Consider the following 17,514-nt stretch of genomic DNA (forward strand, 5'->3'; position numbering starts at 1 on the left):
CAGTAGACCCATAAATAAATTCATAAAAGAACCAAACTTCATGAATGTTTTTTGTGACCAACAAGTATGTGCTCCAATCACTCTATCACAAAAAAATAAGAGTTGTAGAAATGATTGGAAACTCAAGACAGCCATGACATTATGTTCTTTACAAGTGTATGTCAACTTTTGACCACGACTGTATTTCGATGTCTGGTAAGAACTAATGAATAAACCCCACACATACTATATCCTGAATAAAATACACCGTACAAAAAACATGGAGAGAACACACACTTCCTCATTTAATGACAGTGTTTCCATGGTGAATCTGCTGGTGTGACATCCTCTCCCTCCTGTGTGGTGGGAGTTGCCATGGCGATGATGTAGTGTATGTGTGTATGCGTGATGTGTTTGCTTTTCTTTCCTCTGTTTGAAATGACATGTGCTGGTGCGTCTGCTTTCTCGGTGTATTCCTCGCAAGCCGTAACACTTTTGTCTAGTGTCTATTGTGTGTGTCCATTGTTTGTCCCAGTTGGACCGATTCAAGGAGCCTCCGGCGTTTGGGCCCATGTGTGACTTGTTGTGGGCAGACCCCCTTGAAGACTTTGGCAATGAGAAGACCCAAGAGTACTTTGGACACAACACAGTCAGAGGCTGCTCTTATTTCTACAGGTAAAAACCAAGTGACCTCACAATGGGGCGTACGCAATAGTTCTGCACGGCACATGCAAAGCGTAATATAACCGACTCTCAAAGGTGTGCGTCATGACATTTTGTGAAAGTAATACGACTTGAATTTACAAAAAGTAAAATAAAGATAAGCTGAGTCAATTTAAGATCTTGGATAGATTGTACTTTACATCTTCTCAGCAGTTTAAAATGGGTGCAGTAGATAGCAAATTATGTATGAAGTGTCGGGCAGCTGAGGGAACTCTTGTTCATTTATTGTGGGAATGTCAGAGAATAAAAGAGCTATGGTTGAAAACAACGAAAGAAGCAATCACATTCCTAAATATAAACATCCCAATGACACTGCAAACTTGTATTCTTGGTGATCTGCATCAATATAGTAGCGTGTCATCAAAGAGTAAAATTGCATTTCTTTCAATATGCATCATAACAAAAAGGGTAATATTAAAAAAAAATGGATAGCTGTTGATAGTCCAACTCATACTGACTGGTACACACAACCTATGGAGATGATATCAGTAGAAAAAAACTGCATTTAGTTTAGATAATAATGAGTCATATATTGGAATATACGATAAATGCGTTAAAATGTAATGTCGGAAATTATCTGTATCGTTTTTTTTATTATGGGTATCGTTTTAAAAAAAAAAATGTATTTATTGTTTTTTTTTTAATGAAATCAACATAAAAAAACACAAGATACACTTACAATTAGTGCACCAACCCAAAAAACCTCCCTCCCCCATTTACACTCATTCACACAAAAGGGTTGTTTCTTTCTGTTATTAATATTCTGGTTCCTACATTATATATCAATATATATCAATACAGTCTGCAAGGGATACAGTCCGTAAGCACACATGATTGTCCACTAATAGTACTAACCTTTAACAGTTAATTTTACTAATTTTCATTAATTACTAGTTTCTATGTACCGTATTTTTCGGACTATAAGTCGCAGTTTTTTTCATAGATTGGCCGGGCTCCAGTGCGACTTATATATGTTTTTTTCCTTCTTTATTATGCATTTTCGGCAGGTGCGACTTATACTCCTGTGCGACTTATACTCCGGAAAATACGTTAACTGTTTTTATATTGTTTTATTTTCTTTTTTATTCAAGAAAGTGTTTTTAATTTATTTATCTTATTTTATTGTATTTTATTTTTTTTAAAGTACCTTATCTTCACCATACCTGGTTGTCCAAATTAGGCATAATAATGTGTTAATTCCACGACTGTATATATCGGTTGATATCGGTATCGGTAATTAAAGAGTTGGACAATATCGGAATATCGGATATCGGCAAAAAGCCATTATCGGACATCCCTAGAATATGGGATCCATTATTAAAATTTGTTTTAACTATTAAATGAACCAAAAATATGACTTATTTTATCTTTGTGGAAAATATTTGTCACAATGTGTTGTCAAGCTTATGAGATGCGATGCAAGTGTAAGCCACTGTGACACTATTGCTCTTTTCTTTTCTTTTTTATGTTTTTCTTTTTTATAAATGTCTGTAATGATAATGTCAACGAGGGATTTTTAATCACCGCTATGTTGAAATTGTTATTACTATTGATACTGTTTTTGATATTATTCATTTTTGTTTGACTACTTTTGGATTGTTTTGTGTCATTGTTTTGTGTCTTCTCAATTGCTCTGTCGATTGCTATTCTGAATGTTGCTGGGTCGGGTTTGGTTTTAGAATTGGAATTGTTTTATTGTGTATTATTTTGTGGGATTGATTAATAATAAATGATAAATGGGTTATACTTGTATAGCGCTTTTCTACCTTCAAGGTACTCAAAGCGCTTTGACAGTATTTCCACATTCACCCATTCACACACACATTCACACACTGATGGCGGGAGCTGCCATGCAAGGCGCTAACCAGCAACCATCAGGAGCAAGGGGTGATGTGTCTTGCCCAAGGACACAACGGACGTGACTAGGATGGTAGAAGGTGGGGATTGAACCCCAGTAACCAGCAACCCTCTGATTGCTGGCACGGCCACTCTACCAACTTCGCCACGCCATTCCGATTAATTAAAAAAAAAAAAAAAAAAAAATCCAATAAGTTTTAGGTGGACCAACACTATTACTTTGGGACACTAGCGATGACAAGATGCCTTCTAATCTAATAACCATCACTAGGATTACTGCTACAGACATAACATCTTGGCTAGTTCACACACACTCGCGCGCGCACACACACACACACACACCCACACACACACAAACACACACACACACAGTTATGAGATCAAACACGTAAACACAGCGCGTCCATGCGCAAACACATACACACAGTTCTGTTTCGGCATGAAACGATATCCCACAATCCCTGGGGATGCTGCGCGGTTCTGTTGCTATGACGACTGGCTACTCTTGCCAGTTACAGAGTGATATTAAGATACAGTGAGAGAAGAGGGAGTGCGGTGGTGAGGATAAGAAGATAAAAAAGATGCACATAAAACTGTCCAAATGGAGAAATGTAAAGAGACAGGCTGAGGTTTAAAGAGAGATGACTGTTTAGATACGGCAGTTGTTTTTTTTGGTATAAGTTGTTTTTTATTCATGTAATATCTGGGATTTTTTGGTTTGTGAGAATGAGTTGTATTGACACATCACTGTGTCCAGTACTATGCCTACTCGAGCTCACTCACGGCCCCTGCTGGCAATCAGGAATGACCGAGCAGCTCAGTCTCATTCCCTTAAGCAGCTTTAACATATGCAAATGATGTATTGTGTTTTATGGTTATGTCTTCATTCAGATTGACTGATGCTCTTTTACACCTCGGCTTTTGTTCCCCTCTCCCAGTTACCCAGCAGTGTGTGAGTTTCTACAAACAAACAACCTGCTTTCCATCATCCGAGCACACGAAGCACAGGATGCTGGGTAAGCTGACGTGCTGAGAACAGCCTAACCTTTGTTTTCATTTACAGGCTGTACCCTTCAAATGAACGCACCCAGACATTTTGTTCTAGTGAGAGAATACCGTGTAAACCTCTCCATCGGATGTGTTGTCGGTTGAGGATTACAAACAAATGGGCAATTATGATTCTGGGGAAGCATTGCCCTCGCAGATTGCTGTGACTCAAGCGGGGATAAGTCATCTTTGTCACCTGCAGAACCAGAAAGTTGCTATTTTTGGATGAAAGTTTAAAATGCGAAAAATTTAGGGGAAACTATTTAAACAGGAGGACAGAAAAGCAAGGCTGTAGTTTTTTGGTCGGGAATAATGGAGAGTTGGCAAGTCAGTTACTCCAGGAATTTGGTCGCGCCAATTCCCGCAAAATTGAGCCAATCTCCGCGAATCTTCGCCAATCAAATTTGTCTCTGAGCAGCACTCAAACGCACAAGTCAATTGTCAAATCAATACTTATGTTTGTTTCTTGTGTAGACGAAGCAGGACCAGCAAAGTGTAAAAATATATGAAGAGTTAAGGCACAAAAACCGATAAACGCCACTAAACAATTTACACCAAGGAATCACTTGATTAAAGTACAGCGTTTTTATTTTCCCAGATTTAAATATGGTGTTACTGTTCAAACTGCGTGTAAGTGGCCAAAAATATTGAATATACCTGTTAAATAAAACCACTGGCTTGTTTTAATGAATACTTGGGCCTACAACGCTACTGTATTTTATTGTTTGTCATTATGGTGGTACTTGGAGAGCCAAGTTTTTTCTGAGGTGGTACTTGGTGAAAAAAGTTTGAGAACCAGTGGTTAACACCATTCCATACCAGGAGGTAAAATCTAATTTTTTGCAAAAGTAACTTATCTTTGGCATTTCACTGTTGAATATTCTGTTTTACTTATCGTATTTTTCGGAGTATAAGTCGCTCCGGAGTATAAGTCGCACCGGCCGAAAATGCATAGTAAAGAAGGAAAAAAACATATATAAGTCGCACTGGAATATAAGTTGCATTTTTGGGGGAAATGTATTTGATAAAAGCCAACACCAAGAATAGACATTTGAAAGGTAATTTAAAATAAATAAAGAATAGTGAACAACAGGCTGAATAAGTGTACGTTTTATGAGGCATAAATAACCAACTGAGAACGTGCCTGGTATGTTAACGTAACATATTATGGTAAGAGTCATTCAAATAACTATAACATATAGAACATGCTATACGTTTACCAAACAATCTGTCACTCCTAATCGCTAAATACCATGAAATTTTATACGTCTAGTCTCTTACGTGAATGGGCTAAATAATATTATTTGATATTTTACGGTAATGTGTTAATCATTTCACACATAAGTCGCTCCTGAGTATAAGTCGCACCCCCGGCCAAACTATGAAAAAACTGCGACTTATAGTCCGAAAAATACGGTACTTTACGTTTTTTTTATTTTTTTTTTAATGCATGCCCTTAATATCGCCTTACAGTTTTTAAAGTTTTTATAGCTCATTTTTATTAACTATTCTGTGTTATACGTGTTTTTACGTTGCACAATTGTACCAAGAAAAATTCCTACTTTGTGAACCCGTTCTCAAACAATGGCAATAAAACTATTCTGATTGTGAAACTGACAAGCGCCCTGCTGTCTTTCTAGCACAAACAGACAAATCCACCAGGACCAATCTGATGGCATCATCCAATATCAGTGCTCATTTTTTGCTCGCTTCATGTCAGTTTTGCCGTGATTGTAACCTATTAAAGCATCAATAATGAGTAACGTTGATGAAATCGGTGAGCGTGTGGTACCCTCGCCCGCTTGGCAAAAAAATAAACGCTATCCTAAAAAATCTGAGGAGTCCGCGAGAGCAAGAAAGGTCGACACAGTGCGGTGGGAAAATGCCGTCTGTTGCCTGTGTACATAATTTACAGGATACGTGTTTAGTCACTACGCTCTCCAATGATGAACTGAATCGTGTGTTTAGACTTAGACAAACTTTATTGATCCACAAGGGAAATTGTTGCACACAGTAGCTCAGTTTCAAAGGGTGGAAAGGGTAAGGATGGAAAAAATAATGCAGGTATTAAGTAAACAAAAAATGTACCATAGTACAATACAAAATATAACATATAGGTAATATTTACAAATTATATATACAGTATATAATATATACTGATATATTATATTATTTTAAAATATTTTTATATAATATATAAAATATATAACAAATCCCAATCACCATGTACAATATTACAATATGTGTTACAGCTGCAGCAAAAAATAAATAAATAAAAATGTTTGCTCTGCTGTTGTTGTCTTGTGATGCAGCTGTCAATGTAATGATGTCATAATGCAACGGTCAATGTAAACCCTGGACCTTCCTGTCCAGGGATCACCTAAAAAAAAGTGTATGTTTGGCTAAAATTAATCAATTAATTAATTAATTACAGTGATGGAATAAGCATTCCCCTATAAAAACGGATGTTTTCGCTCATTGTTAAGGCCAAGCTGGCACCATATAGGATGAGTCTGTTTTTGCAAAAAAAACCCATTGTTTCGAGTTATCTGTTTTTACTGAAAAATGTGTACAAAATAACATTTTTGTAATAGATTTGTATTTTTCAAATTGATTAATTTTGGTTATTAGAAACGATTTAATTGCAACACACATCGGCAGGATAGTTGTTTCATGAAAAGCTCCACAAAAAACATGAATTTACTCAATACAAGGAAAATAGAGATATCTCTTCATGTCAACTCTTTATCACTCAAATGACGCAATCGGGGGCGTCACCAGGTTTGAAGAACAGGCAAGAGGCTCCTGTGAGTGTGTGAAGCACGAGAGCAAAACATTTTTGCACTTGCAAAATCTTTTCACTCACAACTTTTTGGCACTGTATTAGAATTACACAACAAACACTGAATACATCTAAATAGTTGAAAGTGAAAGTGTAAGAAAGCTTTAGTCATCATAGGACATAAGGACAGTGTTGTTGCATGCAAAAGCGAGCTGGCAACTTGCAAACAGGGAAACGTTGCACAGATGACAGCAGTGTAAACGAACTTGCGCAGCACTACAGAGTTGACCTCAATACAGAGGAGGTTCTGGTGGAAAGAACATTTAGGGGGTTTCAGCCCCATAAAATAGGCCTAACGACGCCACGCAGTTCAGACCTACTTCCTGTTCCTGTTTATGGCGCAAAGTCTTCTGGGCACTATAGTATAGGAATAGTGGTATATAGTATATAGACATTTAGCTTCCTCACGTCCTAGTTTACATGCAATTATATTTTCAAGCTTTATTTATCCAGAGTACCGGTAAGATAATTAAGATGAGATTTTCATTTGGAATGCCAACCTATCCAAGAGGCAGCATTTACAGTTAGAGATGTTGAAGTGTGATGATAATCTGTCAGTGTCTTTTATGTACTTACAGAAATTAGCACTATAGATCGCTCTCAACAATTCACACATGCTCTTAAAGTGCGGGAGTAAATGTGTTGGAAAATAAATGAATGTCTAAGATGGACATACACTTTTTAAGCGTAAAACATACACAGAGCATGTAGATGCCATGATGTGGCGGTGACGAACCCCAAGATGCAGAGATGACAGGCGGTGTACAAGAAAACATGGTTTTAATGTTCAAAATAAGGTGAAAACAAAAAGGTGCACAAGGCGAAGGCACAACTTAACGCAGGAAACAAAAGCTAACACTTAGCCTGAACTATGGACATGAAACAAAAAGTCGCTGACTGTGGCATAAATAAACAAAACTTACTTGGCAAGGCACGAGCAGCATGAACTAAGCATGAAATCATCAGCATGAACTATGGTATCTCCAGAAAACAAGCATGAACAGAGCATTGCATGAAACAGGGAGTCCATAGCATACAACAAACAATACTCCAGCACTGACTGGAGGGCAAGGCAGGTTTAAATAATGCCTCTGATTAGTGCTCGGGCAGCAGGTGAGCGGGCGAACACTAATTAGAGGCAGGTGGAAATAATAAGTAACCATGGTAACTAAAACAAACAAGGGTGTACAAAAAAAGGGAACTATGAAGTCCAAAACTAACAGAACATAAAACATGATCCGAGACATGGATCATGACAGTAGAATGTGTGCAACTTGTGGAAGACAGAGCAGACACCACCACTTTGGTGGTTTATTTCTGTAAATAAAACAAAATTATTACAGCTATACTACTGTAACATTCTAAAATCCCACTTTTCTGTTCTATGGTTGTCATCACATGTTCCTTCTTTTTCATCAGAAAAAGGAAAACACACGTGGAGGTGACTTTTTCGACATATATCTTGCGAACCCTCAGCAAATCTCGTTCAACGGCGGTTTAATCTCAAAATTTAGAGGTGTACTTTTCCAGAAGATTTTGGTTGATCTTCAAATGGTGCAACTTCGCCGCCCTTTGATTGTGTGTTTACATTTTACGTTGTGAAAATGCCTTCTGTAAACAAGGCCGTCAAGCTTGCATGATACTTTATGTTTATGTCAGACTGAAGATCCACAGTCGTAAAGGGTTTCCACCCTTCATGAATAAAAAAAAGGTACAGGGTCAAAACATTCCCTCTGACCCATAATCCATCCCTGACATCTGTTATCCTCTCAATGTAGTGCGGCAATTAAGCCAGCACTCTTCTCAGTGCTATTTGGTGAAGCCATTAGTAACATTAGTGTCAGTCATCAGCTGTTTACTTGGCTCGTGTGTGCAACTCTAACCCGTTCTACGAAAACTCCCACAGGTACCGCATGTACAGAAAGAGTCAGACAACGGGTTTTCCGTCACTCATCACCATCTTCTCTGCTCCAAACTACCTGGATGTCTATAATAACAAAGGTAACACTAGCATTATGTTACTGGCATTCATTTTCTGCAACAAACAACTAAAAATCGATTGGATTGATAAAAAAAAACAATAACACAATGATTAGACAAAGTGTCTGTGTGTTTCCAGCGGCGGTGCTGAAATACGAGAACAACGTCATGAACATCCGTCAGTTCAATTGCTCTCCTCACCCATACTGGCTGCCTAACTTCATGGACGTCTTCACCTGGTCGCTACCTTTTGTGGGGGAAAAGGGTATCATGCACAACACACGCTTTGCAACGACGTTATTTTCATTGACTGAATTAGGGTGGGAACAGTTCTTACTTACTTTGCAAATGTTTTCGGTCACCCCTAGCTACCTTCTTTAATGTCTTTTTTCATAGCAGTCATTTTGGCCGAGAAATGCTCAAAAAACAACAAAAGGTGACACAAATAAACGATCACAAGAACCGGAAAGTGACTCTACCAAATCCGGGATTGACAGGAACGCAGTTCTAACGTGATGTTAATGTAAAATAGCAATTTAATGTGTGTTGCACAAAGACATGAAATATTTGAAAACAAGTCGGTCCATCAACTACAAATCTTATCTTTCAACATTTCTAACAAAATATTGCTCTTAAGTTGCTTCCGCTAGCCAGCAGCGATGGGTATCGTTTACATTTTAACCGGCGATATTAGAACCTAATCGGTACTTTTGAAATGATGCGGTGCTCAAATAGCACTTTACATTCTCTTTTTGGTTTGAAAATCTTATCTTTTTTTTTGTAATGTACATTTGTTTATTTATTTATTTGTTTTAGGACAATGCATTTTCAGAGGTGGGTAGAGTAGCCAGAAATTGTACTCAAGTAAGAGTACTGTTACTTTAGAGATGTATTACTCAAGTAAAAGTAAGGAGTAGTCACCCAAATATTTACTTGAGTAAAAGTAAAAAGTATGTTGTGAAAAAACTACTCAAGTACTGAGTAACTGATGAGTAACCTGTTTGTTTAATGATGACGGCAACAAATAATGCACAAAAACATAAAAATGGCAATGAGCAAATTCAGAGCCAGGAATATCTCTTAAGCAACTAAAACAATAATATATATATTAAATAATAATACATTAACATAAAAAAAATTAAGGCAAATTGAGCCACAATAACTTAACAGCACCATAGGCTCAGTAGGCAGAGATTACAAAGGAAAATAACAAGTTAGCCTTTACGCAAACCATAAACTGATAGGTGTGGGCTGCACCTGAGAACACACTGTGCACTTCTGATTCGTGTTTGTATGCATGCGTGAGTGTGTGTGCGACTGTGCGTGTCTATGAGGCTGCAGTGCGTTAATAAATGTCCCCACACGATGTACATTTGACAGTGATTCATAGCAGGGAAGCTAACATCAGCCTACGGTGACAGCCAAAATATCTACTAACGTTACTTACCGCGATATGCTTCCTCAAATTTGACGTTGAGTTCATGTAAGCTTAAGCTTGTTGTTGTTTTGCCGCTGAAACTTTATGTCATGTGACCGCCTGGCTCTGTTTGATTGGTGAAACGGAGTCAAACGTCACCAGTGACTGTATTTGATTGGTGAAATGCAGGCATGCGATAGATCCTACTTTGAAGGTCTGTCTGACAAACCAAAACAAACAAAGCGTGCATTAACAGATCGATAAAAATCAGTAGCGAGTAGCGAGATGAACGTAGATAAATGGAGCGGATTAAAAGTAGCGTTTCTTCTCTATAAATATACTCAAGTAAAAGTAAAAGTATGTTGCATTAAAACTACTCTTAGAAGTACAATTTATCCCAAAAGTTACTCAAGTAGATGTAACGAAGTAAATGTAGCGCGTTACTACCCACCTCTGTGCATATTCATCAACATAGAGCAACAATGTAAATATGCCGGAGTTAGCACAATAGCTCATTTTCATCCGTTGTCCTCAGGCAGGTTAATACAGTAAACATTCAACAGGTCATGATACAAAATAATACATAAATCACAAGATATTACACATTACCAGCATACCAAAAACACAGACCATGGTCAAAGAAATAAAACAAACAACAAACAAACAAAACAAGTGAATAATCTAATTGTGCGTGCATGTCTGATTAGTTTTCAACCAGTGTTTCAGTGCAGTTTTAAATGTTAGGTGTCACAGTTTCTGACATGGGCTGGCAGCCTGTTCCATGACTGTATGCCTCTGGTAGACCCCACCATTTGGCCAAATTTAGTCCTGCGCCTTTGTACGTTGCAGTCCCCTCTGGTCACTGCTCTGGTGTTTACTTGACTGCTATTGTTTTTATTAATAAAAGCTATCAAGGGAGGGGGAGCAAGTTTATTTAGAACTCTAAAGATGATGCAAGCATCCATGAATTAATAATTATCTAAATCCAAAATATTATACTTACTTAAAATGTTACAATAATGATACTTTAGAGCAGTGGTTCTTAACCTGGGTTCGATCGAACACTCGGGGTTCGGTGAGTCGGCCTCAGGGGTTTGGCGGAGGTCAAGACACACCCGACTCATCGTGTAAATAAAAACTTCTCCCTATCGGCGTATTACGGATACGGCAACAGCAGAAGTCAGACTGATTTGCAGGTGTGTAATTTGGTTTGAGTTTATGCACTGTGTTGGTTTTGTTGTTTGAACAAGGTGATGTTCATGCACGGTTCATTTTGTGCACCAGTAAAAAACATGGTAACACTTTAGTATGGGGAACATATTCACCATTAATTAGTTGCTTATTAACATGCAAATTAGTAACATATTGACTCTTAACTAGTCATTATTAAGTACTTATTAATGCCTTATTCGGCATGGCCTTGTTACAACCCTAATCATCTAACCCTGACCCTGACCCTAACCCTAACCCTAACCCTAACCAAATAACTCTAAATTAAGTCTTTGTTACCGTATTTTCCGCACTATAAGCCGCCCCGGGTTATTAGCCGCACCTTCAATGAATGGCATATTTCAAAACTTTGTCCACCTATAAGCCGCCCCGGGTTATAAGCCGCGCCTACCCTGCGCTAAAGGGAATGTCAAAAAAACAGTCAGATAGGTCAGTCAAACTTTAATAATATATTACAAACCAGCGTTCTAACAACTCTGTTCACCCCCAAAATGTAATGTGCAAATGTGCAATCACAAAAATAGTAACACTCAAATTAGTGCAGAGCAATCGCAACATTAATAATTCAACGTTGCTCGAACGTTAATGTCACACAACACACAAAATAAACATTTAAAGCCCACTTTCTGAAGTTATTCCTCATCCATAAATCCCTCGAATTCTTCTTCAGTGTCTGAATTAAAAAGTTGGGCGAAAACGGCATCCAAAATGGCCGGCTCCGTCTCGTCGAAGTCATCAGAGTCAATGTTGCTGTTGTTTTTCCAGCAGTTCCATGAATCCTGCCTTCCGGAAAGCTCGGACCACAGTTGAGACCGATATATCCGCTCAGGCATTTACAATCCACTGGCAGATGTTGGCGTATGTTGTCCGGCGCTGTCTCCCTGTCTTAGTGGCGCAGGTCATCTTGTTGCTTCCTCTACCTACGCACCATTGATTCATTTATGTTCAATTCTCTCGCTGCTGCTCTATTTCCGTGTTCTACTGCGTGACTTATTGCCTTGAGTTTGAATTCTGCGTTGTACGCGTGTCTCTTAATAGGAGCCATTTTGTGGTCTTTACAGACGTAAACACACAAATTAAATGAAACGTAATATCCGCGCGCTTCTTCTTCTACGGGGGCGGGTGGTTGCTTACAGTAGAAGAAGAAGCGCTTCCTCTTCTATGGGGGCGGGTGCTTACCTTGGTGGTTGCTTACCGTAGAAGAAGAAGCGCTTCCTCTTCTACGGGGAAAAAAGATGGCGGCTGTTTACCGGAGTTGCGAGACCTAAACTTTATGAAAATGAATATTAATATTAATCCATATATAAGGCGCACCGGGTTATAAGCCGCACTGTCAGCTTTTGAGAAAATTTGTGGTTTTTAGGCGCGGCTTATAGTGCGGAAAATACGGTACTTAGAATATGTTCCCCATACTAAAGTGTTACCAAAAACATATAACTTTGTCTTGAATTTGGAAAAAAAACATTTTATTTTCCACTAAAGAAGGGTTCAGTGAATGCGCATATGAAACTAATGGGGATCGGTACCTCCAACAAGGTTAAGAACCACTGCTTTAGAGGCTTTTAGAGGTTTCATGCGATGTAAAAGTGTTTAACAGTCTAATGTGGTTTTGCACTTGCCTGCCACAGTAATTGTAAGGCAGTTTACAATTTCATCAAAATTCTAAAGAGGGGCGATGCATTGGTAAAAACTGTGAGAATTTGGTGAGGATCTGAATAAATAGTATGTCTAATGCATGTGCAGATACAGCAATTTACTGCTGTGGTGTCAATGGAACAGTCCGTCCCCCAGAATCCTGATGGCAACACCTCATTCTTAGGTGTTCATCCTCCATGAACAAACAAACGCAGCCCCAGTTATTTTAGCTTTGGAGGAAGTTTGCATTCTACTGACAGTCCACGTACTGTGTATATAATGTAAAGCCAGGTATTGCATTGATAAATCAGCCAATAGTGTCTTTCAAAAATATTGTTGCACAGTATTATATTCTATTTCACTAGGTTGTTTGTTCTCCATCCATCTGTCACTTCAAAACACAACACTATTATTTAATCTTAAAAAGTGGCTAGCCTGCACTTTCAAGGATTAGAGACTAGGGGTATTCACACCTTGGTCGGATTGTGTCCTTCACCAGGTGCTTGGTTATGATTGTATTAACTTGTACAGTATATCCTCATTTGTAGAGATATTTTAGGTTGGGCTAAAACTCAAAGAAAACTTTGAGTTATGGTCCTTTTACTTGATTTTGTGTTGTAGCAAACACACAAAGATCTTTACAGATAACTATATGACATCGTTTTAGCATTAGCTTTAGATTTATTTGAATAGCTTCTAATTAGGAGAACATATCAGTCATTGCTACGATGACACCGGATTACTTATAGTACTTTAAAAGTCTATAATATTTGTGGACCAGCCAGGACATCCCAGTCTTGTTATTTACTTCAAGACATGATGACTCAGCTTCTTTATCTTCTAAACTGCAAATTATTTTCCACTTGCCAAGGTTAAAAATGCTATTTCTAGAAATGTCCCAACTACCTAGTTTTAGTGAAGTGAATTATATTTATATAGCGCTTTTCTCTAGTGACTCAAAGCGCTTTACATAGTGAAACCCAATATCTAAGTTACATTTAAAGCAGTGTGGGTGGCACTGGGAGCAGGTGGGTAAAGTGTCTTGCCCAAGGACACAACAGCAGTGACTAGGATGGCGGAAGCGGGGATCATACCTGCAACCCTCAGGTTGATGGCATGGCCGCTCTACCAACCGAGCTATACCGCCCCAATTTTAAGAGCTATTTGCTTATTTTTAGTCATTGACTTTACATCACAACCTTAATTTTAGCATGATATGTTGTCCATATACTAGTTTAAAAAGGTTAAAATTGAAAAAATAACTTTTCAAATAAGATTTTTTGGTTTTCACCACATAGGAAATCTTCTTTAAATATTCTGCAACATCCCGAGTATGTTTGATTTAAGAATTGTAAGTTGAATCATGCTTGTTTTTAGAATAAAATAAGTATTTCTATTTTAAAAGTCGAGATATAGAAATCCTAATTTAGGATGTCTTATCAAGTTAAATTAACTTGTAGCATGGACAAATAATTTCACTAGTTTTTTTGTTTTTTTTCCTAAAATCTAGTCTTTGTATCTTATAATTTTGTCAGCTCCTTTTTGCAGTGTAACCATGACTCTGTTCCTTCAGTTTCTTCCAAGTTGAAGGTGTACATGAAGTGACGATGTAATCTAACGACTGTAATGCCTTTTTAGGGAAGTGTCTAAACATAGCAGACAATTCATTCAGATTCTCCTTTAGCAGTTTCTCGGAAAATGTTCAGTGCCATGATCAAACTACCTATTTACATTAACTACAGTTAAGTTTACAAAATGATAATGTTTGATATAATAAAGTATTGTTTGTTTTTGTAATTGTTCACCTAGTGACAGAAATGCTGGTCAATGTCTTGAGTATCTGCTCTGATGATGAGCTCATGAATGATGGCGATGAGATCTATGACGGTAAGGAACATTCTTATTGGTGGTGTTACACATCACATGCATGACTACTCTACATGTATTTTAACAGTCACAGTAGTTTTGAGGTTGTTTTTTTTTGGTTTGTCATCTCATTTGCAGCCAGTGCAGCAGCAGCCAGGAAGGAGGTGATTAAGAACAAGATTCGTGCTATCGGGAAGATGGCTAAAATGTTTTCAGTTCTACGGTGAGTTGACCTGTGATCATTCACAGCACTTTGAAAAGGCCTATATCAGGGGTGTCGAACTCATTTTAGATCGGGGGCCATGTGGAGAAAAATCTACTCCCAAGTGGGCCGGACTGGTAAAATCACGGCACGATAACTTAAAAATAAAGACCACTTCCGATTGTTTTCTTTGTTTAAAAATAGAACAAGCACATTCTGAAATTGTACAAATCATAATGTTGTTGGTTTTTTTTTACAATTACCTGTTGCGGTTATTAGTATACTGTATTTTTTGGATTATAAATCACAGTTTTTTTCATAGTTCTGGGGCGACTTATGTGTGAAATTATTAACACATTACCGTAAAATATCAAATAATATTATTTAGAAGCGACACAGAGGAAGAAGATTTCATGGGATTTAGCGATTAGGAGTGACAGATTGTTTGGTAAACGTATAGCATGTTCTATATGTTATAGTTATTTGAATGACTCTTACCATAATATGTTACGTTAACATACCAGGCACGTTCTCAGTTGGTTATTTATGCCTCATGTAACGCACACTTATTCAGCCTGTTGTTCACTATTCTTTATTTGTTTTAAATTGTCTTTCAAATGTCTATTCTTGGTGTTGGATTTTATCAAATAAATCTGCCCAAAAAATGCGACTTATACTCCAGTGCGACTAATATATGTTTTTTTCCTTCTTTATTATGCTTTTTCGGCCGGAGCGACTTATACTTCGGAGCAATTTATCATTATATATACTTTGTTTGTCGTTATTTATATTTTCTGAATAAATTATGTGATAATGTTCATTGATCAACTCATTGGTGTTAATTTCCAATCTATCAAGATAAAAAAAAAAATTAAAATCCAATTACAGTATGTTGTTTATGTAGTTTGCTCATTTTCCTCAACTGGTGTACTAACATGTGGTTTATTTTGTATATATGTAGCATCATCTACAAAGATATAAAGAATTGCTATTGTGACATCTAGTGGACACATTTAGAACAGCTGTTTTTTTCATTCAAAAATTTCAGGTTAATTTTTATACTTAGCCAACTCATCCCACAGGCCGGATAAAACCTGTTCGCGGGGCTGATCCCGCCCTCGGGCCATACATTTGACACCTCTGGCCTATAGAAATATTTTGCAGTTACGTTTTGTTTGTTTTTTTAGAAAACACCAAAAAAAACCAAGGCTGGAAAAATATTTATTGCTGCTTGTCCTTTGATTGTTTTATTTGTCACATTATAACTTCTAATGTCTACCAAATATTTTCAGATACGCTGGTCAACATTGATTGATTGATTAATTTAAACTTTTATTAGTAGATTTCACAGTACAGTTTATATTCCGTACAATTGACCACTAAATGGTAACACCCGAATAAGTTTTTCAACTTGTTTAAGTCGGGGTCCACGTAAATCAATTCATGGTAGATTTGTTCAGACTTGATTAAATGTTTCCCAAATATTGTAAATAATAACAATGATAAAAAAAAGTTCCCATGGAACATTTAAATGGCCCTTCTACATGGTACTTGGTGGATTTTGGGCTTTACCTTATTTTTAAAAATAAATGCTTACCAGCTAACATGCTAGGATACATTACAGTGGTAACATGGTAACATCTCTAGCTTCCATAGACGCTTAATGTTGTATGAAAATTGTGAAAATCCTACAACTAGCTCATAACAAGATGGCTACTATGTACGGGAAGTTCTGACATGTATTTCATTTTTGGGAGAATTCCAAATCAATGTAAATGCTAACATTTGTTGCTTCAACAAACAGGCATGTGAGCACCCTTTGAAAAAAAAAAAGAGGAACATTGAAAAAAAAAAAAGGAACATTTATATCAGCAAAAAGTGCTCCTGATTGTCTCCCCATCCTATAACACAGTGCGGCGTTCAGACAAGACGAACAGCGAGTCGAGCGTTCAACACATTTTATTTGGATCCTATTTTTTTTTTTTATATTTCATTAACAATGCAAAAGTGATATTTTGATGTGAAAATTAATGACGTAGATTTCGGCATTTTCGCTTAAGTGCAAAATTGGATGCTGGATCCCACATGAAATTATAATAATAACAATAATGATGATAAAGACAATATTAATAATAATAATAATAAAGAATCCTAGAGGCACACATGACAGCAGTTCGAATAACAAAGTTTTGTGCAAGTTAAAAGCAAATGTTGCCATGTTATTCCACTATTCCATGATGTGGTATGCAGTTAAATGTAGCCCAGGAGCATTTCCATTACTGTGTGCGACAACGTTACCAATAATTAAAAAAATAGAAACAATTAAGGAGGTTCAAAAATAATTGAATACAGTACAGCAGAAGAAAAAGAAGCCTCGTTAATGCATGTCCCTGATAACTTGTATTTTTTTATTTGACGGTTTTTGACTTCTGCTTTGTTTTCTCTTGCCGCTTTCTTGGAATGACTGAATTAACAAACAGATGTGCTCATATTCTTACCCACTTTTGTATGTCTCTATCTGTGCCACACACATACACACTTACTCCCAGGGAGGAGAGCGAGAACGTGTTGACCCTGAAGGGACTGACCCCTACAGGTATGCTGCCAAGCGGAGTGCTGTCAGGGGGCAAACAGACTCTGCAGAGCGGTAAGTCTTTTACTTGGTGGCAAACACACACACACAAACACACGCACAGATGTTTGACTTTCAAACCTAACCTCCAAGTCACACAAACG

The 17,514-nt window shown here is 37.4% G+C and overlaps 1 protein-coding gene across 2 annotated transcripts in view; it reads left to right on the top strand.

The window, feature by feature from the left end:
• The window catches only part of LOC133575429 (protein phosphatase 3 catalytic subunit alpha-like), a 144,095-nt gene that overhangs the window by 114,027 nt on the left and 12,554 nt on the right, over positions 1-17,514 (top strand). For both annotated transcript variants that reach the window (XM_061928160.2, XM_061928159.2), the window contains exons 6-12: positions 515-654; positions 3,498-3,575; positions 8,355-8,449; positions 8,568-8,693; positions 14,520-14,597; positions 14,715-14,799; positions 17,328-17,425. In XM_061928160.2, coding sequence (XP_061784144.1) covers positions 515-654; positions 3,498-3,575; positions 8,355-8,449; positions 8,568-8,693; positions 14,520-14,597; positions 14,715-14,799; positions 17,328-17,425 — 700 coding nt within the window. The remainder of the gene's footprint in view (positions 1-514; positions 655-3,497; positions 3,576-8,354; positions 8,450-8,567; positions 8,694-14,519; positions 14,598-14,714; positions 14,800-17,327; positions 17,426-17,514) is intronic.

Source organism: Nerophis lumbriciformis, linkage group LG35, assembly GCF_033978685.3.
Source record: "Nerophis lumbriciformis linkage group LG35, RoL_Nlum_v2.1, whole genome shotgun sequence".
Lineage (NCBI taxonomy): Eukaryota > Metazoa > Chordata > Actinopteri > Syngnathiformes > Syngnathidae > Nerophis > Nerophis lumbriciformis.